The sequence below is a fragment of the Prunus dulcis genome, unplaced genomic scaffold (assembly GCF_902201215.1).
Source record: "Prunus dulcis unplaced genomic scaffold, ALMONDv2, whole genome shotgun sequence".
Lineage (NCBI taxonomy): Eukaryota > Viridiplantae > Streptophyta > Magnoliopsida > Rosales > Rosaceae > Prunus > Prunus dulcis.
In genome coordinates, this window is record NW_023010068.1 from 1 (window position 1) to 18,529 (window position 18,529).

At 40.3% G+C, this 18,529-nt stretch overlaps 2 protein-coding genes across 2 annotated transcripts; both read right to left on the reverse strand.

Annotated features, from left to right (window-relative positions):
* Positions 1 to 12: 12 nt before the first annotated feature.
* Positions 13 to 2,330, reverse strand: LOC117612783 (the record flags this gene model as incomplete). The annotated part of the gene is made up of 3 exons (XM_034341425.1): positions 1,892 to 2,330; positions 985 to 1,316; positions 13 to 918 (listed from the first exon to the last, which is right to left on the reverse strand). Coding segments are annotated over exons 1-3 (1,677 nt in total), but the record flags the coding sequence as incomplete, so codon positions are not given.
* Positions 2,331 to 2,377: 47 nt separating this feature from the next.
* Positions 2,378 to 4,273, reverse strand: LOC117612781. Its single transcript, XM_034341424.1, has 3 exons — positions 3,998 to 4,273; positions 3,476 to 3,898; positions 2,378 to 3,343 (listed from the first exon to the last, which is right to left on the reverse strand). The coding sequence occupies exons 1-3, from the start codon at positions 4,271 to 4,273 to the stop codon at positions 2,378 to 2,380; spliced, it is 1,665 nt and encodes a 554-aa protein (XP_034197315.1).
* Positions 4,274 to 18,529: the final 14,256 nt, after the last annotated feature.

Sequence of the window (18,529 nt, forward strand, 5' to 3'; positions counted from 1 at the left end):
TGCATATTTTACCTGCCCCTTGCCTTGCGGCATTGGACCGATCAGGTCCAGTCCCCATTGTGCGAAAGGCCAAGGGCTTACAATCGGTGTCAGAGGTTCGGCAGGGATATGCGGAACGTTACCGAAGCGCTGGCATTTGTCACACTTCTTCACAAGTGAATTAGCGTCCTGGTGCATGGTAGGCCAAAAGTATCCCTGCCGAAAGGCTTTGTAGGCGAGGGATCGGGACCCGGAATGGTCGCCACACACACCGTTATGGATCTCCCGAAGGACGTAGTCCCCCTGTTCTGCCGTAAGGCATTTGAGATATGGGGTGGTGTAGCCACGCTTGTAAAGCACATTGTTGATGACAGTGTACCTTGCTGATCGGTATCTAAGCTTCCGGGCCTGGGCCTTATCTTCAGGAAGGGTGCCGTTCGTCAGGTACAAGTAGATATGAGACATCCATGTATCCTCATACCGTACGGTACACGTTTCGGAGGCTACCGTACTCGGTTGGGCAAGAATCTCCACCGGTACCTTTCTTCCGACCTTGTCGTTTATCGCCGAAGCCAGGCGCGCCAGTGCATCGGCATGGCTGTTTTCGCCTCTGGGGATCTGTTTGATCTTGTAGGCTTGGAAGCTTTGGAGTAGCTGATGGGCGGTTGAAAGGTAGGCGTGCATGGAGGCATCCTTGGCGGCGAAGTCTGCCGTTACCTGGTTCACAATGAGCTGGGAGTCGCTGTGAATTCGGATTTGCTTTGCATTCATGCTCTTGGCTAACCGAAGGCCGGCCAAGAGGGCTTCATATTCCGCTTCATTGTTGGAGGTTCGGAAGTTGAATCGGAGGGCGTACTCGATCTTGAGTCCGTCCGGTGTTGTCAGTACCAAGCCCGCTCCGCATCCTTGTTGGTTTGCCGAGCCATCGACGTGCAAACCCTATATGGGAGTTGAGGTGTCAAAGCGTTCAGCGTCTAGCTCTTCCAGCAAGACGGTCTCGGTAACCGCTTCGGGCGTCGACTGTGCTGTTGATGGGGTAAGCTCGGAGATAAAATCGGCAACAGCCTGGCCCTTTTCGGCGGGCCTCAGAACGATCTGTATGTCGAATTCTTCGAGTTCGATCGCCCACTTGATCAATCGGCCAGAAATTTTCGATTTCTGGAGCACTTGCCGGAGCGGTTGGTTGGTTAGGACTTTGATTCCGTGCGCCTGGCAGTATGGCCGAAGTCTTCGTGCGGAGACGACAAGAGCTAGTGCCAGCTGCTCTAATGGGGGATACCGAAGTTCAGCACTCTGGAGTGCCTTACTGACATAAAAAATCGGTAGCTCGGCCTTTTCTGGTTTTCGAATCAATACCGAACTAACGGCAGTGCCAGATACCGAAAGGTATAGGTAGAGAATTTCTCCAGGCAGTGGTTTTGACAACAGGGGGCTTTGCTCATGTAGTTCTTTAAGTCTTGAAATGCCTTATCGCATTCGGCAGTCCATGTGATATTCTGTTTGCCCCCTTTCAAGGCTTTAAAGAACGGTACACATTTATCGGTAGCTTTCGATATGAAGCGGGTCAAGGCGGCCACGCGTCCGGTAAGGCTTTGAATGTCCTTCGTCGTCTTCGGCCTCTCCATATCGATGATTGCTTTTATTTTTTCGGGATTCGCTTCGATCCCCCTTTGACTGATCATGAATCCGAGGAATTTCCCGGAAGATACACCGAAGGCGCATTTCTTCGGGTTCAGTCTCATCCGGTAGTCTTTCAGTATGCCGAACATAATTGATAAATTTTGCAGATGTTCTTCGGCAGTTCTGCTTTTTACCAACATGTCGTCAACGTAAACCTCCATGATGTTGCCGATGTATCCGGCGAAGATTTTGTTGACAAGCCTTTGATATGTTGCCCCCGCGTTCTTCAGACCGAACGGCATGACATTGTAACAGTACAACCCTTTGTCTGTTATGAATGCGGTGTGTTCGCTATCGGGAGGGTGCATGAATATCTGATTGTAGCCGGAATAGGCGTCCATGAAGCTCAGCAATTCGTGGCCGGCAGTGGCGTCCACAAGCTGGTCTATCCGTGGTAACGGAAAGCTGTCTTTCGGGCAGGCCTTGTTGAGATCGGTATAGTCCTGGCACATTCGCCACCCGCCTGTGGACTTTCGCACCATCACGGAATTTGCCAGCCATACCGGGTACGTTGCCTCCCGGATGAAGCCGATGGTTTGGAGTTTATCGACCTCCGTACGCATTGCTTCATATCGTTCGGTATCGTATAATCGGCGCTTCTGCCTTACTGGTTTATAAGCGGGGGAAATGCTGAGTTTATGGCTGATGACCTCTGGGGCTATGCCGGGCATGTCCTCGTAAGACCATGCAAACACTTCCGAATGGTGTCGCAAGAAATTTAAGAATTGCGTTCGGAGGTCAGCATGAGTCTTGTGCCGATTCTAATCTGACGATCGGGCTGTTCATCGCTCAAGGTTACCGTCTCTAATTCCTCGGCGGGCTGTGTGTGAGGGGTCGGGGATTCATCTCTTGGGTCGTCAATCGGTCCCACGCCGTTCGGTAACCCCTGCACAGACATGGTCTCGTCGGGGAGTTTGAAAGAGGTTGCCTTGAGAGCCGTGGCATAGCAAGTCCGCGCACTTAACTGGTTTCCTCGGACTGCTCCCGTGCCGTTCGGGGTTGGGAATTTCATCAATAGCATGTGGGGCGAGAGATGCGCCTTAACCCTCATGAGTGCCGTTCGGCCAACGATGACGTTGTATGCCGTCGGGCAGTCAACGATTAGGAACTGATCGTATGTCGTCATTTTTCTTGGCGCTGTGCCAAATGTAATTGGCAGTTTAACGCTACCGACCGGTTGGACCAGGTCCCCAGAGAAGCTTAACAGAGGTGTCAACTGCCGGTTGACTTGGTTGTCATTTATTCCCATCTCTCTGAAAGCTTCGGCAAAGATCACTCTCACGGAGCTCCCGGTATCGATCAGAACTCGCCCTACATCGTAGTCGGCAATTTCAGCTCGGATGATCATCGGGTCGTCGTGGGGATAGAGGACTCCCTCTTCTTCCTCTTCGCAAAATGTGATCGGTTCCCAGTGAACTTTCGGTACTTCCTTGTGCCGATTCACCTCTATTCCGAATACCTGAGGGAACTGTGCGGCGCGCACGTACTGCTTCATCGAACGGTCCCTCATTCCCGCAACGGTAGAGCCACCGCTGATAGTGCTTATCATGTTTATCTGTCGAGTGGGGTTCGCCACCGGCGCCGATGGCTGCCGGGCGATATACTGGTCCAGTCTCCCCTCTCGGATCAACCGTTCCACGATCTTTCTCAGGCTTATACAATCTTCCGTATTATGGCTGTTGTGCTGATGGTATCGGCAGAATTTACCGGTCTCCCGGTTGTCTTGCCGATTGGGTCTTCGCTGATTTGGTTTTGGGATTATTTCTTGTTCGTTCATCAGAACGGCCTCATAAGTGGTATTCAGTAGTGTAAAGACCTCGTTGCCGTGGTCACGATTGGGTAGGGGTCCTCGGTGGTCGTTGCGACCGTACCGCCCTTTTCCCTTCTTTGGGTGATCTCTTCGATCGGCACGGTTGTCCTTCCGCTTATGGTCCGCCGAATATGAGTCGACCCTCTCGTAGGATGGCATCTTTGCCGGATAAGCGTTTGGCTCTGTATCCTCTCGGCGTGCCAAAACACTGGGTTTCGAGTTGAAGTACTCGGCCTTGGCGTGCACCGCTGCCTGCTTCATCAGCTCGTCATACGTGCGCCAGTTGCTGCTGTGTACCAGGTATCGGAAATGCGAGGACCGAAGGCCACTCTTGAAGGCGCCGTAGGCTGCCCTATCATTTGTTTCCAGACACCTTGAGTATTCGTGACTGAAGCGCGCCGCATACTCTCTCAATGGCTCGTCCTCTCTCTGTCGAATCGTGTACAGATCATCGGCAGAGTAAAGACGGTCCGTTTGGATCATGAAGTGATTGAGGAAAATTTGTTTCAGTTCGTCAAAAGATTCTACCGTTTCCGGCTCCAACCGGTAGAACCAGTTCATGGCTGCTTCGGTAATGGAAGATGGGAATAGTAGGCACTGCCCTTCATCGCTCAGGCCCTTGCATCCAATGGCAGACTGAAATGGATGAAGGTGGGTTAAGGGGTCCTCGGTTCTAGTATAGAACGGTATACGCAGTTGCTGTACTTCCCTATCCTGCCGAGAACGCCGGATGCGTCTTGTGAATGGTCCGGGCCGAAGCTTTCCCCATTTCGGTTCTTGGGAGCGAGCTTTGTCGTTTTCCATTTTCTGGGCTTTCTAAAAAAGGAGTCGGACAACAGGGTCTCGGCTTGGTATTTCCTCGGAACCATAGTCTTCCAAGCGTCTTTGCGGGCTCCCTGAATTATCCCCCGAGTATCGAGGTGTTTCCGAACCGTAGGTGGAAGTTTGCGTCCTGGAAGGGATGTACTCGGATGCCGACTCCTCTGCGGAATCTAGCCCTCGGACCCTCCGAATAGGCGACTTGTCTCCTAAGGCGTTCATCCGGGATTCCCTTAATCGAGCGTTAATCCTGATCGGAGACCTCTGTCTCTCTGCCTCCCAATCGTTAAGCAGGTGTCGGCAATCGGAGTAGACCTTCTTCGGGACGTGTGGTTGATCCCGGGGTGTCGGCACCACCAACTGTTTGGAAGGCGCGGGAGTTGCCCTCTCTACCTTTTCGTGTTTCCTCTTCCCATGAGGGGTTTGCAAGCTCTCGGAAGAGTGAGTTGTCTGGATGTTCTGCGTGTGCTGCTGGTGCAGCAGCTGCTGGGTTTCGTCCACTTTGGACGAAAGAAGGTGGTTGTATTCCTGAAGCCTAGCCATGTCCTTCCGCAGGGACGCGATTTGGACTACTAGCTCGGCTTCGGCTGTTGTTTGGGTCGAGGGGGCGTTTCCAAAGGGAGTGCATGGGGGTAGCGCTGGGCTAGCTCCAGTTTGCCTTCCGAACGGCACCCCTTCCTCTGATAGGAAAGTGGGTACTGAGGTGGTCCCCATGTGTCTAGGGGATAGTGGGTTGATGGTTTTTGTTTCGTTTCCCACAGACGGCGCCAAACTGTTGATGCGAAAAAGTGGTTTGACACGTGGTTCGCCCAACTTAGTGATATTATGTCTTCGGAAGGGAGTTAGTCTTCGGAAGATCAAGTTCCTGCAAAAGGACACATTCGGTAAGACCTTGGGATATCGGTGTGGTACCGGCCGATGGCTCTCCAATGCTTAAGTAAGTACGAATTTAGTAAATATCAGTTTATAGATCAAGCGGTAGCGTACCGTTGGTTTCTCCTCCTTTCCTTTTGGGGATAGGGGTCTCCTTATATAGGCCTTGGGAGGCGTGCACTATACTCATATTTCCGATGTGGGACTGTAGAAGCGGATTATGAGCATGACACGTGTCCAGGTGCAAAAGATTCAAATTGTATGGCTTCGGTAGGGCACATGCCGAAGGGTTTATTATGATAAATATCGATCCAGTCCACGTGTTTGGCAGTCACAGGTGGATTATTTCTGGTATAAACAGGACTGTCCACAACTTGTTAGTTCACATCAAGACTTGCACCTTGACCACTAATATCAAATTGTTACATGTTGCTGGATGTGATTTACTCTTGGGAGTTGAGTGGCTTGAATCATTGGGTCTAATTGAGTGAGATTTCCACAACAAAGTCATGGGCTTTAAGGTTGAGGGCCACCAACACTGTTTGCACGAGCTTTCTAGCCCACCCCCTACCATCATTAGCAGCCTTGAAATGACTCGCACCCACAAATATCGAAAAAAGATGATTTTTTGCTCCAAATTGTAGGAGCGGCACATTCCCATACCACCTCACCCAATAATATTCCTCCTTAAAACATTAATTCCTATCATCATTAAGGACCAGTGCCACCATCTTCACCAAATCCTAATGCACTTGGATGATATTCACAAGACGACCTTCTAGACACATGATAGGCATTACGAGTTTCTCGTAATGTCATTTGGTTTGTCCAATGCTCCTTCAACTTTCCAAAGCTTAAGGCATCTCATCACTACCCAATCTCGCATGGAGTATTTGGGGCATCACTTCTCAGGGGGTAGCTGTAGACTAAAGAAAAATTGAGTGCATCAATTCTTAGCCCTTTCCATATACTCCAATGTCCTAGCGTGGGTTCCTGGGCTAAGCGGGTTATTACCGTAAATTTGTGAGAAACTTTGGTCTCATTGTTGCACCATTGACACAACTCCTCAAAAAAGATAGCATTACTTGGATTCCCTTGCCACATCAACCTTTGAAGCTCTTAAAATATCCCTTTCATCCATACCAGTGATTGTTCTACCTAATTTTTCCCATATTTTTAGGTTAGAATGTGATGCATCCCATTGTGGACTTGGCGCAATTTTTTCCTAAGAGGCCCACCTAATTGTTGTCATCTCCAAACCGTTGGCTAGTCATAATCTTAATTTGTTAATTTATGAAGAAAAAAAAAAATGATGGTTGTTATCTTTGCCATAAAAAAATGGAGGCCTTATCTCATTAAACAACAACTCCACATACTTACAAATCACCAAACACTCTGTTACTTTTCAGATCGCCGCATCACAACCCCTATGCAACATAAATGGCTACACAAGCTAATAGGTTACAACTTTATCCTCTTGTATCGCCATGGTTCCCAAAATAGGACAACAAATGCTCTCTCTAGGAAACACAAAATGATGCATCTCATGGCCGTCACGTCTCCAATCTTTAATGATCTCCAACATTCTAGAAGGCAAGCCTAACTGATTTGCTCTCAACAACAAGTATACAACAACTCAACACCAACATCAACTCCATGGTGGTTCCAAAAGGTTACTCATTACCATGGGACACTCTGTTTTACAAAGGCCAAATGTTTGTACCATCCGTTGCTAATTGGCGACCCAAAATCATTGAGGAATTCCATGCCACTATTACAACAGATTACTCCGGTACCTCCACATACTTCATTGCATTCAACGCATCTTTAAATGGTGTGGTATATGATTAGATATCAAACACTTCATCTCCACCTAAGACATTTGTTAACGTCAGCAGTGTGAAGCAATCCACCCCTGGTCCTTTATAACCATTGCACATCCCTGACTCTGCGAGGCAATCCATAAGCATGAACTTCATTAAAGGCCTTCCCCCTTCCAAAGGCAAAACAATTATCATGGTGCTTGGTTATTGCTTAATTAAGTATGTTCATTTTGTCGCCTAACTAATTTTTTCATCACCAACATCTTCAAACTTCACGACATGCCTCAATAAATCATTTCAAATAGTGACCCAATTTTTCATATCAGCTTTTTGGAATCCTTTGTTAAAATATCAGGAACAAAACTCCATCACAGCTCAGCTTACCACCCTCAATTCGATAGCCAAACGGAAGTGGAAATCTGAATTCTAGAGCAATATTTGTGATACACAATAAGGGATAAATCTCAATCTTGGACTATATGGCAAGGGTAGAGTGATGGTACAACACCACATATCAAGCCACTATCCAAATGTCCTCATTTCAAGCTTCATATGGCCAGCACCCCCAACACTCATCTCATACTCATCAGGATCTATAGATGTGCATGCCATCGACATCACCCTCATGGCTCATGATTTGCTCATGGCAATATGGAAACAATACATTCTACTTACTCAGAATCGCATGAAGGTGAATGTTGACAAATATATAACAGAACGCCACTTTATTGGTTGACAACTATCTTTCTCCGCGTTCAAGACTACTGCTAACATTCAGTGGCTGCATGAAATTTTCACAAGCTTTCCCCATGTTTTTATAGTCCATTGAAGGTGCTTGCTCATATCGGAGAGGTCCCTTATTGCCTTCAACTTCAACCGACCAACAAAATCCATCCAGTATTTCATGTTTTTTTTTTCCTAAAAAAGAAACTTCAAACCAACATCACTCTAACCCCTGACCTGCACCCAATCTCACCTTTTTGGGAACCATAGTGGGAACCAAAAACTATCCTGCAACGCACCTTGTTCAAACACTACAACAATGCTCACACAAAATGACTTATTTAGTAGAAAGAGTTTCCAATATCCAACGCAACTTGGCAAGATGCCACTTCATTATGGATCGGCTGCCTTCCTTTGTTTCCCCCTTCTAAGGAGTGCCGCACACTCAGTGGAAATGGAGGTGCTTGTTGACCAACTGGTGGTTCATCATCTATTTCTAGAATTTCTTGATTTTGTCTCAAACTCGATGGACACGATTTTTTCTTGTGTGGGCCTAAAATGAAGAAATTGAGTTAAAATTACTGCAAAGATGTCAACAATGCAATTTCGTATTATATTTGATGACTTAATCAACAGCTGACTACAATAATGTTCAAATTAGAAAAAGAATTATAAATACTTGATTTACGTAGTTAAAAATCAATGACTTAAAAATTTTAGTATATACCTATAACAATCAAATTGAGCATTCAACTAACACTGGTACTTAAGAATAAACAAACCACTTTTTTCATGTTGTTTTGAAATGGTGATACCAATATCCAATTGTTGTAAGCGAGGCATCTGACAAATAAAAAGCATCCACCCAGTCATGCCATCAATAAAACGAATTGCAACAACTCCGAATCTAACAAAAAATTTACTCTAATCACTGCCAAAACAATATTGATGTACCATCCCTTTTGATGCAACCACTTTATCACCAATAATGAATGCGATCAAGAACCTCTTCCAAGCGAGCAACCACAAAGAACAAGAGACAATCCATTTTTCATCTGTCTTTTTGACTACCAACTCACCATAACCCACGGTAGTAAAGGTAACGATGCACCCATAAAATCTATCCAATCAATTCATACTAATCCTCCAATACATCACCATGTAACCCTAGACATACACATAGATGTAAGTAATGTTACTCACTACCGTACTCAGTGGAAATGGAGGTGCTTGTTGACCAACTAGTGGTTCATCATCTACTTCTTGAATTTCTTGACTTTGTCTCAAACTGGAAGGGCATGATTTTTTCTTGCGTGGGCCTAAAAATAAAAAATTGAGTTAAAATTAACTACAAAGATGTCAACAATGCAGTTTTGTATTAGATTTGATGACTTAATCAACAGCTAACTACAATAATATTCAAATTAGAAAAAAGAATTATAAATACTTGATTTCTGTAGTTAAAAATCTATGACTTAAAAATTTTAGTATATAACTATAGTAGTCAAATTGAGCATTCAACTAATACTGGTGCTTAAGAATAACCAAAACACTACAAACCACTTTTTCCATGTTGTTTTGAAATGGTGATACCAATATCAAAAAGTTGTAACCGAGACATCTGACAAAAAGAATCTACCCAATCACGCCCTCAATAAAACGAATTGCAACGACTCCAACTCCAACATAGAATTTACTTCAATCACTGCCAAAACAATATTGATGTACCATCCCTTTCGGTGCAACCACTTTACCACTAATAATGAATGCGATCAAGAACCTCTTCCAAGTGAGCAACCACAAAGAACAAGAGACAATCCATTTTCCATAACCCATGGTGGTCTAGGTGATGGTGCACCAATAAAATTCATCAAATCAATTCATACCAATCCTCCAATACAGCACTATATAACCGCATACATACACATAGATGTAATTAATGTTACATACTACTGTACTCAATGGAAATGGAGGTGCTTGTTGATCAACCGTTGGTTCATCATCTACTTCTAGAACTTTTTGACTTTGTTTCAAACTCACTGGGAACGGTTTTTTCTTGCGCGAGCAAAAAATGAAGAAATTGCGTTAAAATTAACTACAAAGATGTCAACAATGCAGTTTAGTGTTAGATTTGATGACTTAATCAACAGCTAACTACAATAATGTTCAAATTAGAAAAAGAATTATAAATACTCGATTTACGTAGTTAAAATTTTTTAGTATATACCTATAGTAGTCAAATTGAGCATTCAACTAATATGGTGCTTAAGAATAACCAGAACACTACAAATCACTTTTTCCATGTTGTTTTGAAATGGTGATACCAATATCCAATAGTTGTAACCGAGGCATCTGATAAATAAAAAGCATCTACCCAGTCATGCCCTCAATAAAACAAATTGCAACGACTGCAAATTCAACATAGAATTTACTCCAATCACTGCCAAAACAATATTGATGTACCATCCCTTTCGATGCAACCACCTTACCACCAATAATGAATGCGATCAAGAATCTCTTCCGAGCGAGCAACCACAAAGAACAAGAGACAATCCATTTTTCATTCGTCTTTTTTACTACCAACTCACCATAACCCACGGTGGTCAAGGTGACAGTGCACCCATAAAATTCATCCAATCAATTCATACCAATCCTCCAATACATGACTATGTAACTTCAGACATATACATAGATGTAAGTAATGTTACTCACTGCCGCACTCAATGAAAATGGAGGTGCTTGTTGACCAACCGTTGGTTCATCATCTACTTCTAGAACTTCTTGACTTTGTCTTAAACTCAATGGGAATGATTTTTTCTTGCGCGAGCAAAAAATGAAGAAATTGTGTTAAAATTAACTGCAAAGATGTCAACAATGCAGTTTCGTGTTAGATTTGACGACTTAATCAACAGCTAACTACAATAATGTTCAAATTAGAAAAAGAATTACAAATACTCGATTTACGTAGTTAAAAATCTATTACTTAAAAATTTCAGTATATACATATAGAAGTCAGATTGAGCATTCAACTAATACGTTTGCAACATTCTGGCTATTGTTAAGCACTAGTATTGGTAAGCGGCTTTCTAAATGGTTGAGTGCCCAAATTAACTACTACAGGTACATAATAAATTTTCTTAAGTCTTAGATTTTCAAGTATATCAATTATGTATTTATAACTATTTTTCTAATTTGAACATGTCTATAGGTTTGTTTATCTGCCCAACAAGGGGAAGGCGTGATTGATGCATCTATGCCCAAGAGAGAGTGACTCAGGTGCAGGAGCATCAAGTGTTGTGGTTTCTACTATCTACCACAATGATTTCATGGTTACTTTACTTGAGAGACTTTCTACGTGTAACTTTGTATTGTCTTCTATCGTCTGCTTGAGACTTTGTACCGACTTGTACCACCTACTTGTAACTTCCTATAGTCTACTTCACTGTACTAGAATGTCTCATACCATCTACTTGTAACTTTCTATTATCTACAATTAGTACCTATCTGCTGGGCAAATATCATAGGGCAAAGCTTTTATCTGATCCAAAGAACTACGTTTTACTCCAATGTTTTTCTCTCGAGATTCACTTTATGTTGTTAACGTATCTAAGTTTTAGTAGTTCTTTCTTTTTTCTCTTTAATTTTTTGTCAATTTCAAGATATTTCTGGAGTTAGGCTGGCACTAACTTTATGAAAAGATGTTATATTTCCTATTACTAGTTGTATTTGGAAACCTTTGACCCAAAAAGAGGTAGTATTTGGAAACCTTTTCAGAACGGGACAAGGATAAAACACACCCTACATATATGCATGGTCGTGCATAGTCCCTTTCATTTCACACACAATGAATTAAACTTTCTTCTTTCATTCTGAATTTGTTTCCACACTTCAAAAAAAAAAAAAAAAAAAAATCTGCTCTGCTTGTTCTGACCATGGCTTTGAGAAACATTGTTACTCTGGTTTTCTTTGTGATGATGGCGCTCAGTGGTACGTGTTCTGGTGCTGTTTATAGAGTTGGATATTCTGATGGGTGGACTTCAAGAGACCATGTTGATTACAAATGGACTTCAACAAAAGACTTTCGCGTCGGCGATACAATTATTTTTTCTTACAAAAATCAATTCCACAACGTGATGCAAGTTGCTGATCAATAATTTCAATTTTGCAATGCTACGTATGCTATCGCAACATACACCTCTGGCTCTAACATCGTCACTCTTAGAAGTCCCAACAAGTATTTTTCATCTTTTACATGCCCTACACGCACCATGCAGAAGTTAGAGGGCATTTGTTGGAACATGGATTTTCGGCAACCATTCAGGAGACGCCCACATGATATTAGAATATTCCTTAGGTCAAATAATTGTGTTAATTAAATTCCCATTTAATTGGCCAATTATCAAATTTAATATAGGGATATCTTCATAAATCAAGGATTCTATTTCCACTAAATTTCATTGATTTACCCAATCTCTCTACTTATGGAAAAGAATAATTCCCTTTAAAAAGGAATTGTTCTCCCATAAATCATACCAAAGATGGCACAAGATGGTAATTCTAAACCTAACTTAAAAACCCTAGTAAAAATCCCCCTAAGGCTACACGACATTTTTGCTCTATGCCTCTCTCTCTCTCCTCCCTCCTCCCTCCTCCTCCTCCTCCTCCTCCTCCTCCCCCTCCCCCCCCCCCCCCCCCTCTTCTTCTGAAAACACTCCTTTCTTTTCATAAATATATATGTCTCTAAGACTATATTCTAACTTAGGCATCGGAGGGCCTTTGGCCAACACCACACAAGTGTTCTCCGATTGACGTGTAGGTTTCATATTTGTAAATTAGCATTCTCTAGCCTAAGCTTCTTTTCTATGGAAGCACTAGGAAGTTTTAGATTGAGTATTAAGAGTGGTTATGAAGTTGGCAAAGCAAGAGACACTACTACATTTTACACTTTGCGCGACGAAGAGAATTTCGTCGCGCAAAATACATTGTAGTCGCACAAATTTTAACGCGACAAAAACTTCGTCTCGCAGAATCCGTCGCGCAAAGATCGTGAAGAAAGACTTTGCGCGACTAAGTTTTTTCATTGGTCGCGCAAAGCGACTTTGCGCGACGAAAAAATATTGGTCGCGCAAAGTAAATTTGCGCGACGAAAAATTATTGGTCCCGCAAAACTTTGCGCGACGAAACATATTGGTCGCGCAAAGGTTTGCGCGACGAAAAATATTCGTCGCGCAAAGTTTTGCGCGACAAAAAACATTGGTCGTGCAAAGTCTCAAAAAAATTTAAAAATAAAAAATTCCCGCGTTCCATTTTTGGTACCCGCCCACATTTTTAGAGTTTTGCGCGACGAACACTAACGTTATTTTATTTTTTTGTGTTTTAAATTTTTTTAATTAAAATAAACTAATTTTTACTTTTTATTATTATTTCTTTAATATTAATTTATTCAAATTTTTACTTTTTAAATATAATTTAATTGTATGATTTTTTTTAAATCACTTTAATTTAAATTGATATTAATTTAATTATAGTAATTTTTTCAAATTTTTACTTTTTAAATTTAATTTAATTGTAAGATTTTTCTTAATTACTTTAATTTAAATTGACATATTCAAAATAAAATTACATATGAAAAATAGTGATCAAATTATCCAATAAATATTTATATATATAATATTCAAAATGTACACATGAATTAACAAAGTACAATAATAAAATCCTAATACAAGCATATTGTGGTGGTAGTGGTGGATAATATGTTTTGATAGCTTCCTAATCCTCAACTTTAGCCATCAAAGTCTCGATGATTACCTACAAAAAAAACAAATATGGTCAAATAACAACAACAACAAAAAAAAAGAATGCATAATCTCCCCTAAAATTGTTATACCACAAATCCAACCCAAACTCCAATCTCTCCCCTTTACTCAACCCCAAACCCCACACAAACTCAAAACTAACTCCAAAAACACATATTAATGAAAAAAATTTAAAATTTGGAGAGAATATACCTTTTGGCAAGATTGAGAGTGAGTGAGAATGAGAGGGAGAAGTGAGAGAATTAGATAAGATAGTGATAGAGAGATGAGAGAGTGAGAGATAGTGAAAAGATAGATGAGAGAGTGAGTGAGAGTGAGAGATAGTGAAGAGAGAGATGAGAGATTAAGTGAGAGGAGTGAGAGTGAGAGAAAGGGTGGGATTTGGGGAGAGGGAAAGAGAGAGGAGAGGTAAGAGTAGAGAAAGAAATTGAGAAAATGGTGGAGGAGTTATTTCGGTTTAAAAACCGTATCACTTTGCGCGACGAAAATACTGTTGGTCGCGCAAAGTTTTGCGCGACGAAACATATTGGTCTCGCAAAGTTTTGCGCGACGAATATAGAAATATTGGTCGCGCAAAGTCTAAAAATTATTTTTTGAAAAAAAAAATTCCCGCATCCCATTTTTGGTACCCGCCAAAATTTTTAAATTTTTGTGCGACGAAAAATACATATTGGTCGCGCAAAGTCTAAAACAATTATATAAAAAAATTCCCGCGTCCCATTTTTGGTACCCGCCCAAATTATTGCGCGACGAAAAATATATATTGGTCGCGCAAAGTTTTGCGCGACGAAACATATTGGTCTCGCAAAGTTTTGCGCGACGAATATAGTAATATTGGTCGCGCAAAGTCTAAAAAAATTATTTTTTTTAAAAAAAAATTCCCGCATCACATTTTTGGTACCCGCCAAAATTTTTAAATTTTTGTGCGACGAAAAATACATATTGGTCGCGCAAAGTCTAAAACAATTATATAAAAAAATTCCCGCGTCCCATTTTTGGTACCCGCCCAAATTTTTGCGCGACGAAAAATATATATTGGTAGCGCAAAGTTTTGCGCGACGAAACATATTGGTCTCGCAAAGTTTTGCGCGACGAATATAGGAATATTGGTCGCGCAAAGTCTAAAAAAATTATTTTTTTTAAAAAAAAATTCCCGCATCCCATTTTTGGTACCCGCCAAAATCTTTAAATTTTTGCCCGAGGAAAAATACATATTGGTAGCGCAAAGTCTAAAACAATTATATAAAAAAATTCCCGTGTCCCATTTTTGGTACCCGCCCAAATTTTTGCGCGACAAAAAATATTGGTCGCGCAAAGTCTAAAGTTTTTTTTTTTTTAAATTTTAAAAACCCGCGTCCCATTTTTGGTACTCACCCAAATTTTTTGAGTTTTGCACGACGAACTGTTGGTCGCGCAAACTTTTGAGAGACGAAAAATTGGTTCGTAGCACAATATTTATAAAAATAATTGTTATGAATAATAAAAAATAAAAATATTTTATTTTATGATTTAAAATATAATTAAGGTGAAAGCTACTTAATAAATGTATATACTATTCAATTTCTTAAGTGTTATATGTACAAAATAAATAAATTTAAAGCTACTTAATAAATAAATATATATATATATACACACACACACACACACACACTTCAACGATCTAACCATAAGACTTGTTTGTATATACTTCAAGATCGTATACCCCAAAAATCACAAAAAACAAACATTCAGAGATCTAGTAACGGGACAAAACTTTTCGATAGTTATAAATGAAAAATCACGATTTAACGGTTATTTTAACTCCGATTTTGATGATTTTTTTACAGCTACACTCCTTGACCCTATATGAATACAATGACTGAATTTGATCTTCAATTTAAAACATTTGCACTAGTGGATACCACAAAATGTTATGTTATATTTAACGAAAGTATAAATAAACTCTTAATTGTTAGTGAATATATTGTTTTGATGGCATATGCATTCTACGAAACTAGTTTCAACGATCCAACCGTCAAACTTGTTTTTTTATACTTCGAGATCATATACGCCAAAAATCGAAAAAAATAAACATTCATAGATCAAGTAACGGGACAAAACTCTTCGACGGTTATAAATGAAAAATCATGATTTAACGGTTATTTTAACTCCGATTTTGATGATTTTTTTACAGCTACACTCCTTGACCCTATATGAATACAATGACTGAATTTGATCTTCAATTTAAAATATTTACACTAGTGGATACCACAAAATCTTATGTTATATTTAACGAAAATATAAATAAACTCTTAATTGTTAGTGAATATATTGTTTTGATGGCATACACATTCTACGAAACTAGTTTCAACGATCCAACCGTCAAACTTGTTTGTTTATACTTCGAGATCATATACGCCAAAAATCGGAAAAAATAAACATTCATTGATCAAGTAACGGGACAAAACTTTTCGATGGTTATAAATGAAAAATCAAGATTTAATGGTTATTTTAACTCCGATTTTGATGATTTTTTTACAGCTACACTCCTTGACCCTATATGAATACAATGACTGAATCTGATCTTCAATTTAAAATATTTACACTAGTGGATACCACAAAATCTTATGTTATATTTAACGAAAGTATAAATAAACTCTTAATTGTTTGTGAATATATTGTTTTGATGGCATATGCATTCAAAAAAAACTAGTTTCAACGATCCAACCATCAAACTTGTTTGTTTATACTTCGAGATCATATAGCCAGAAATCGGAAAAAATAAACATTCAGAAATCAAGGAAGGGGATAAAACTTTTCGACGGTTATAATGAAAAATCAAGATTTAACGGTTATTTTAATTCCGATTTTGATGATTTTTTACTGCTACACTCCTTGACCCGATATGAATACAATGAAATAATTCGATCGTCAATTTAAAATATATATTTTCTAACAAAAACCAATCCGAACAACAAGAATATATTTTTCTAATAAAAATCCGATCCGATCTAAAATAATAAATTTAAAGTTACTTAATAAATATATATACCGCTTAATTTCTTAAGTGTTATGCATACAAAATAAAAAACAAAAATAAATTGGTTTAGGTGACAAAATGTTTGGATTACGTCATGGAAAAATTTTTAAAAAATATTTTTTTATTTTATTTATTTTTATAAGGACTTTGCGCGACGAAGTTTACTTTTCGTCGCGCAAAGTCACTTTGAGCGACGAATTATTTTTCGTCGCCCAAAGTCACTTCCCGTGAGCGACGAATTATTTTTCGTCGCGCAAAATTGGTCGCGCAAGACTTTGAGCGACGATGTATTGTCGTCGCGCAAAAGTTTGTCGCGCGAAGTGACTTTGGGTGACGAATTATTTTTCGTCGCGCAAAATTTGGTCGCGCAAGACTTTGCGCGACGATGTATTGTCGTCGCGCAAAAGTTTGTCGCGCGAAGTGATTTGGGCGACGAATTATTTTCCGTCGCGCAAAATTTGGTCGCGCAAGACTTTGAGCGACGAAATTTCAAGTTTCGTCGCGCAAAGTCACTTTGCGCGACGAATAGTTTTTCTTCGCGCAAAATTTGGTCGCGCAAGGGGTTTTTTTTACTAGTGAGAGATGCTGATAGAAGATTGAAGTTGCACATATTCGACCGTTCATCATCAAACAAGGCTTCATATGCATTTCGTTGAGGTAAGTTAGCATCATTTAGAACAAGCTTTAAAACTATTTTAAATTGCATTCATGCATTCCCAAGTGTTTTGGTATTGAATAAATCATGTTTACATTGAGTTTAGATCAACTGATGTTCAATGCAGCTCGAGCGGGACTATTGGTACTCGAGCGGAAACGCTGGATTTCAATTATCCTACTTGGTTTTTCGCGCATTTCTTCTAGGGGTCTTTGTCCTAATTTTATTGGGTCTTTTTATCTCTTCCGAGCTTTAACCTAAAACAAGTTTTAGGTCATATAAATACCTTGTTTTAGTGAACATAAAATTTGGAACTCATGTATTATGAAATTGGCTTTTTGCATCAAAACCTAGAGAGTTATTTTTTATGAACTCTTGAGATTTTTCTTCATCATCTTTACTAGAGTTCATTAAGCATAACATCGTTTGATTGATTGGATTGTTCCTTATGAATCTAATCAACCTAGCACCCAACTTGCTAACCTTCGTGAAATCGACTGACATCTTTTTAAAAACAATACCACGACGATAAAAAGGAGACGTTGTTCATCGGGGAACAACATCAGAATTAATAAAAGCCGACATAAAAGTAAAGAAAATGACCGCCAAAATAACTAATGGTGACGTGTAAATGACTCAATTTGGGAAACAACAGTCGTCTAAATGATAAAACATGACGTTGTTCAATAAAATATCACCAGAAAAAAAAAAAGCCACCCTGTCATAAACAATTAACTAAATGCCATTTATTAAGACATTCCACGACACATGATAATATATTACGTCACTTTTGTTTCTAGATATGATGTTGTAAATAGTGTACACCGTCAGTTTTAACTCAGAAGTTGACGTATTAAAAGATATACACGTCTATTAGTATATCAGAGACGACGTTAAGAAAACATACCACGACACATCTGTTTCCACATTGGACGTTTTTATACAACATTTCAAGACATATGGTCACCAAGGAGACGTGAAAACTATTAATGACGTCAGTAAATATGGGAATAAACAGGTTCGGTACGTCTCCTTTACTTTAAACTCTGACGGTGAAATTAGATTTACAACATTGGTTATTATAAACACCGTGTTGTATGTGGTAATACAAACGTCGCATAACCTATCAAAAACGACAGTGGCTACTCTGGGGTGGCAATTTCGAGTACGACCCGTTACACGACTCGAAACCTGCTCGAGAATTCTGCAGGTTCAACCCGCACAATTAAAATTCAGGTCATTTTCGGGTCAACCCGCCATGACTTGTTTAATAAACGGGTGGGTTTCGGGTCAACCCGTCAACCCGCTAAAATACATATGTAACCCTATTAA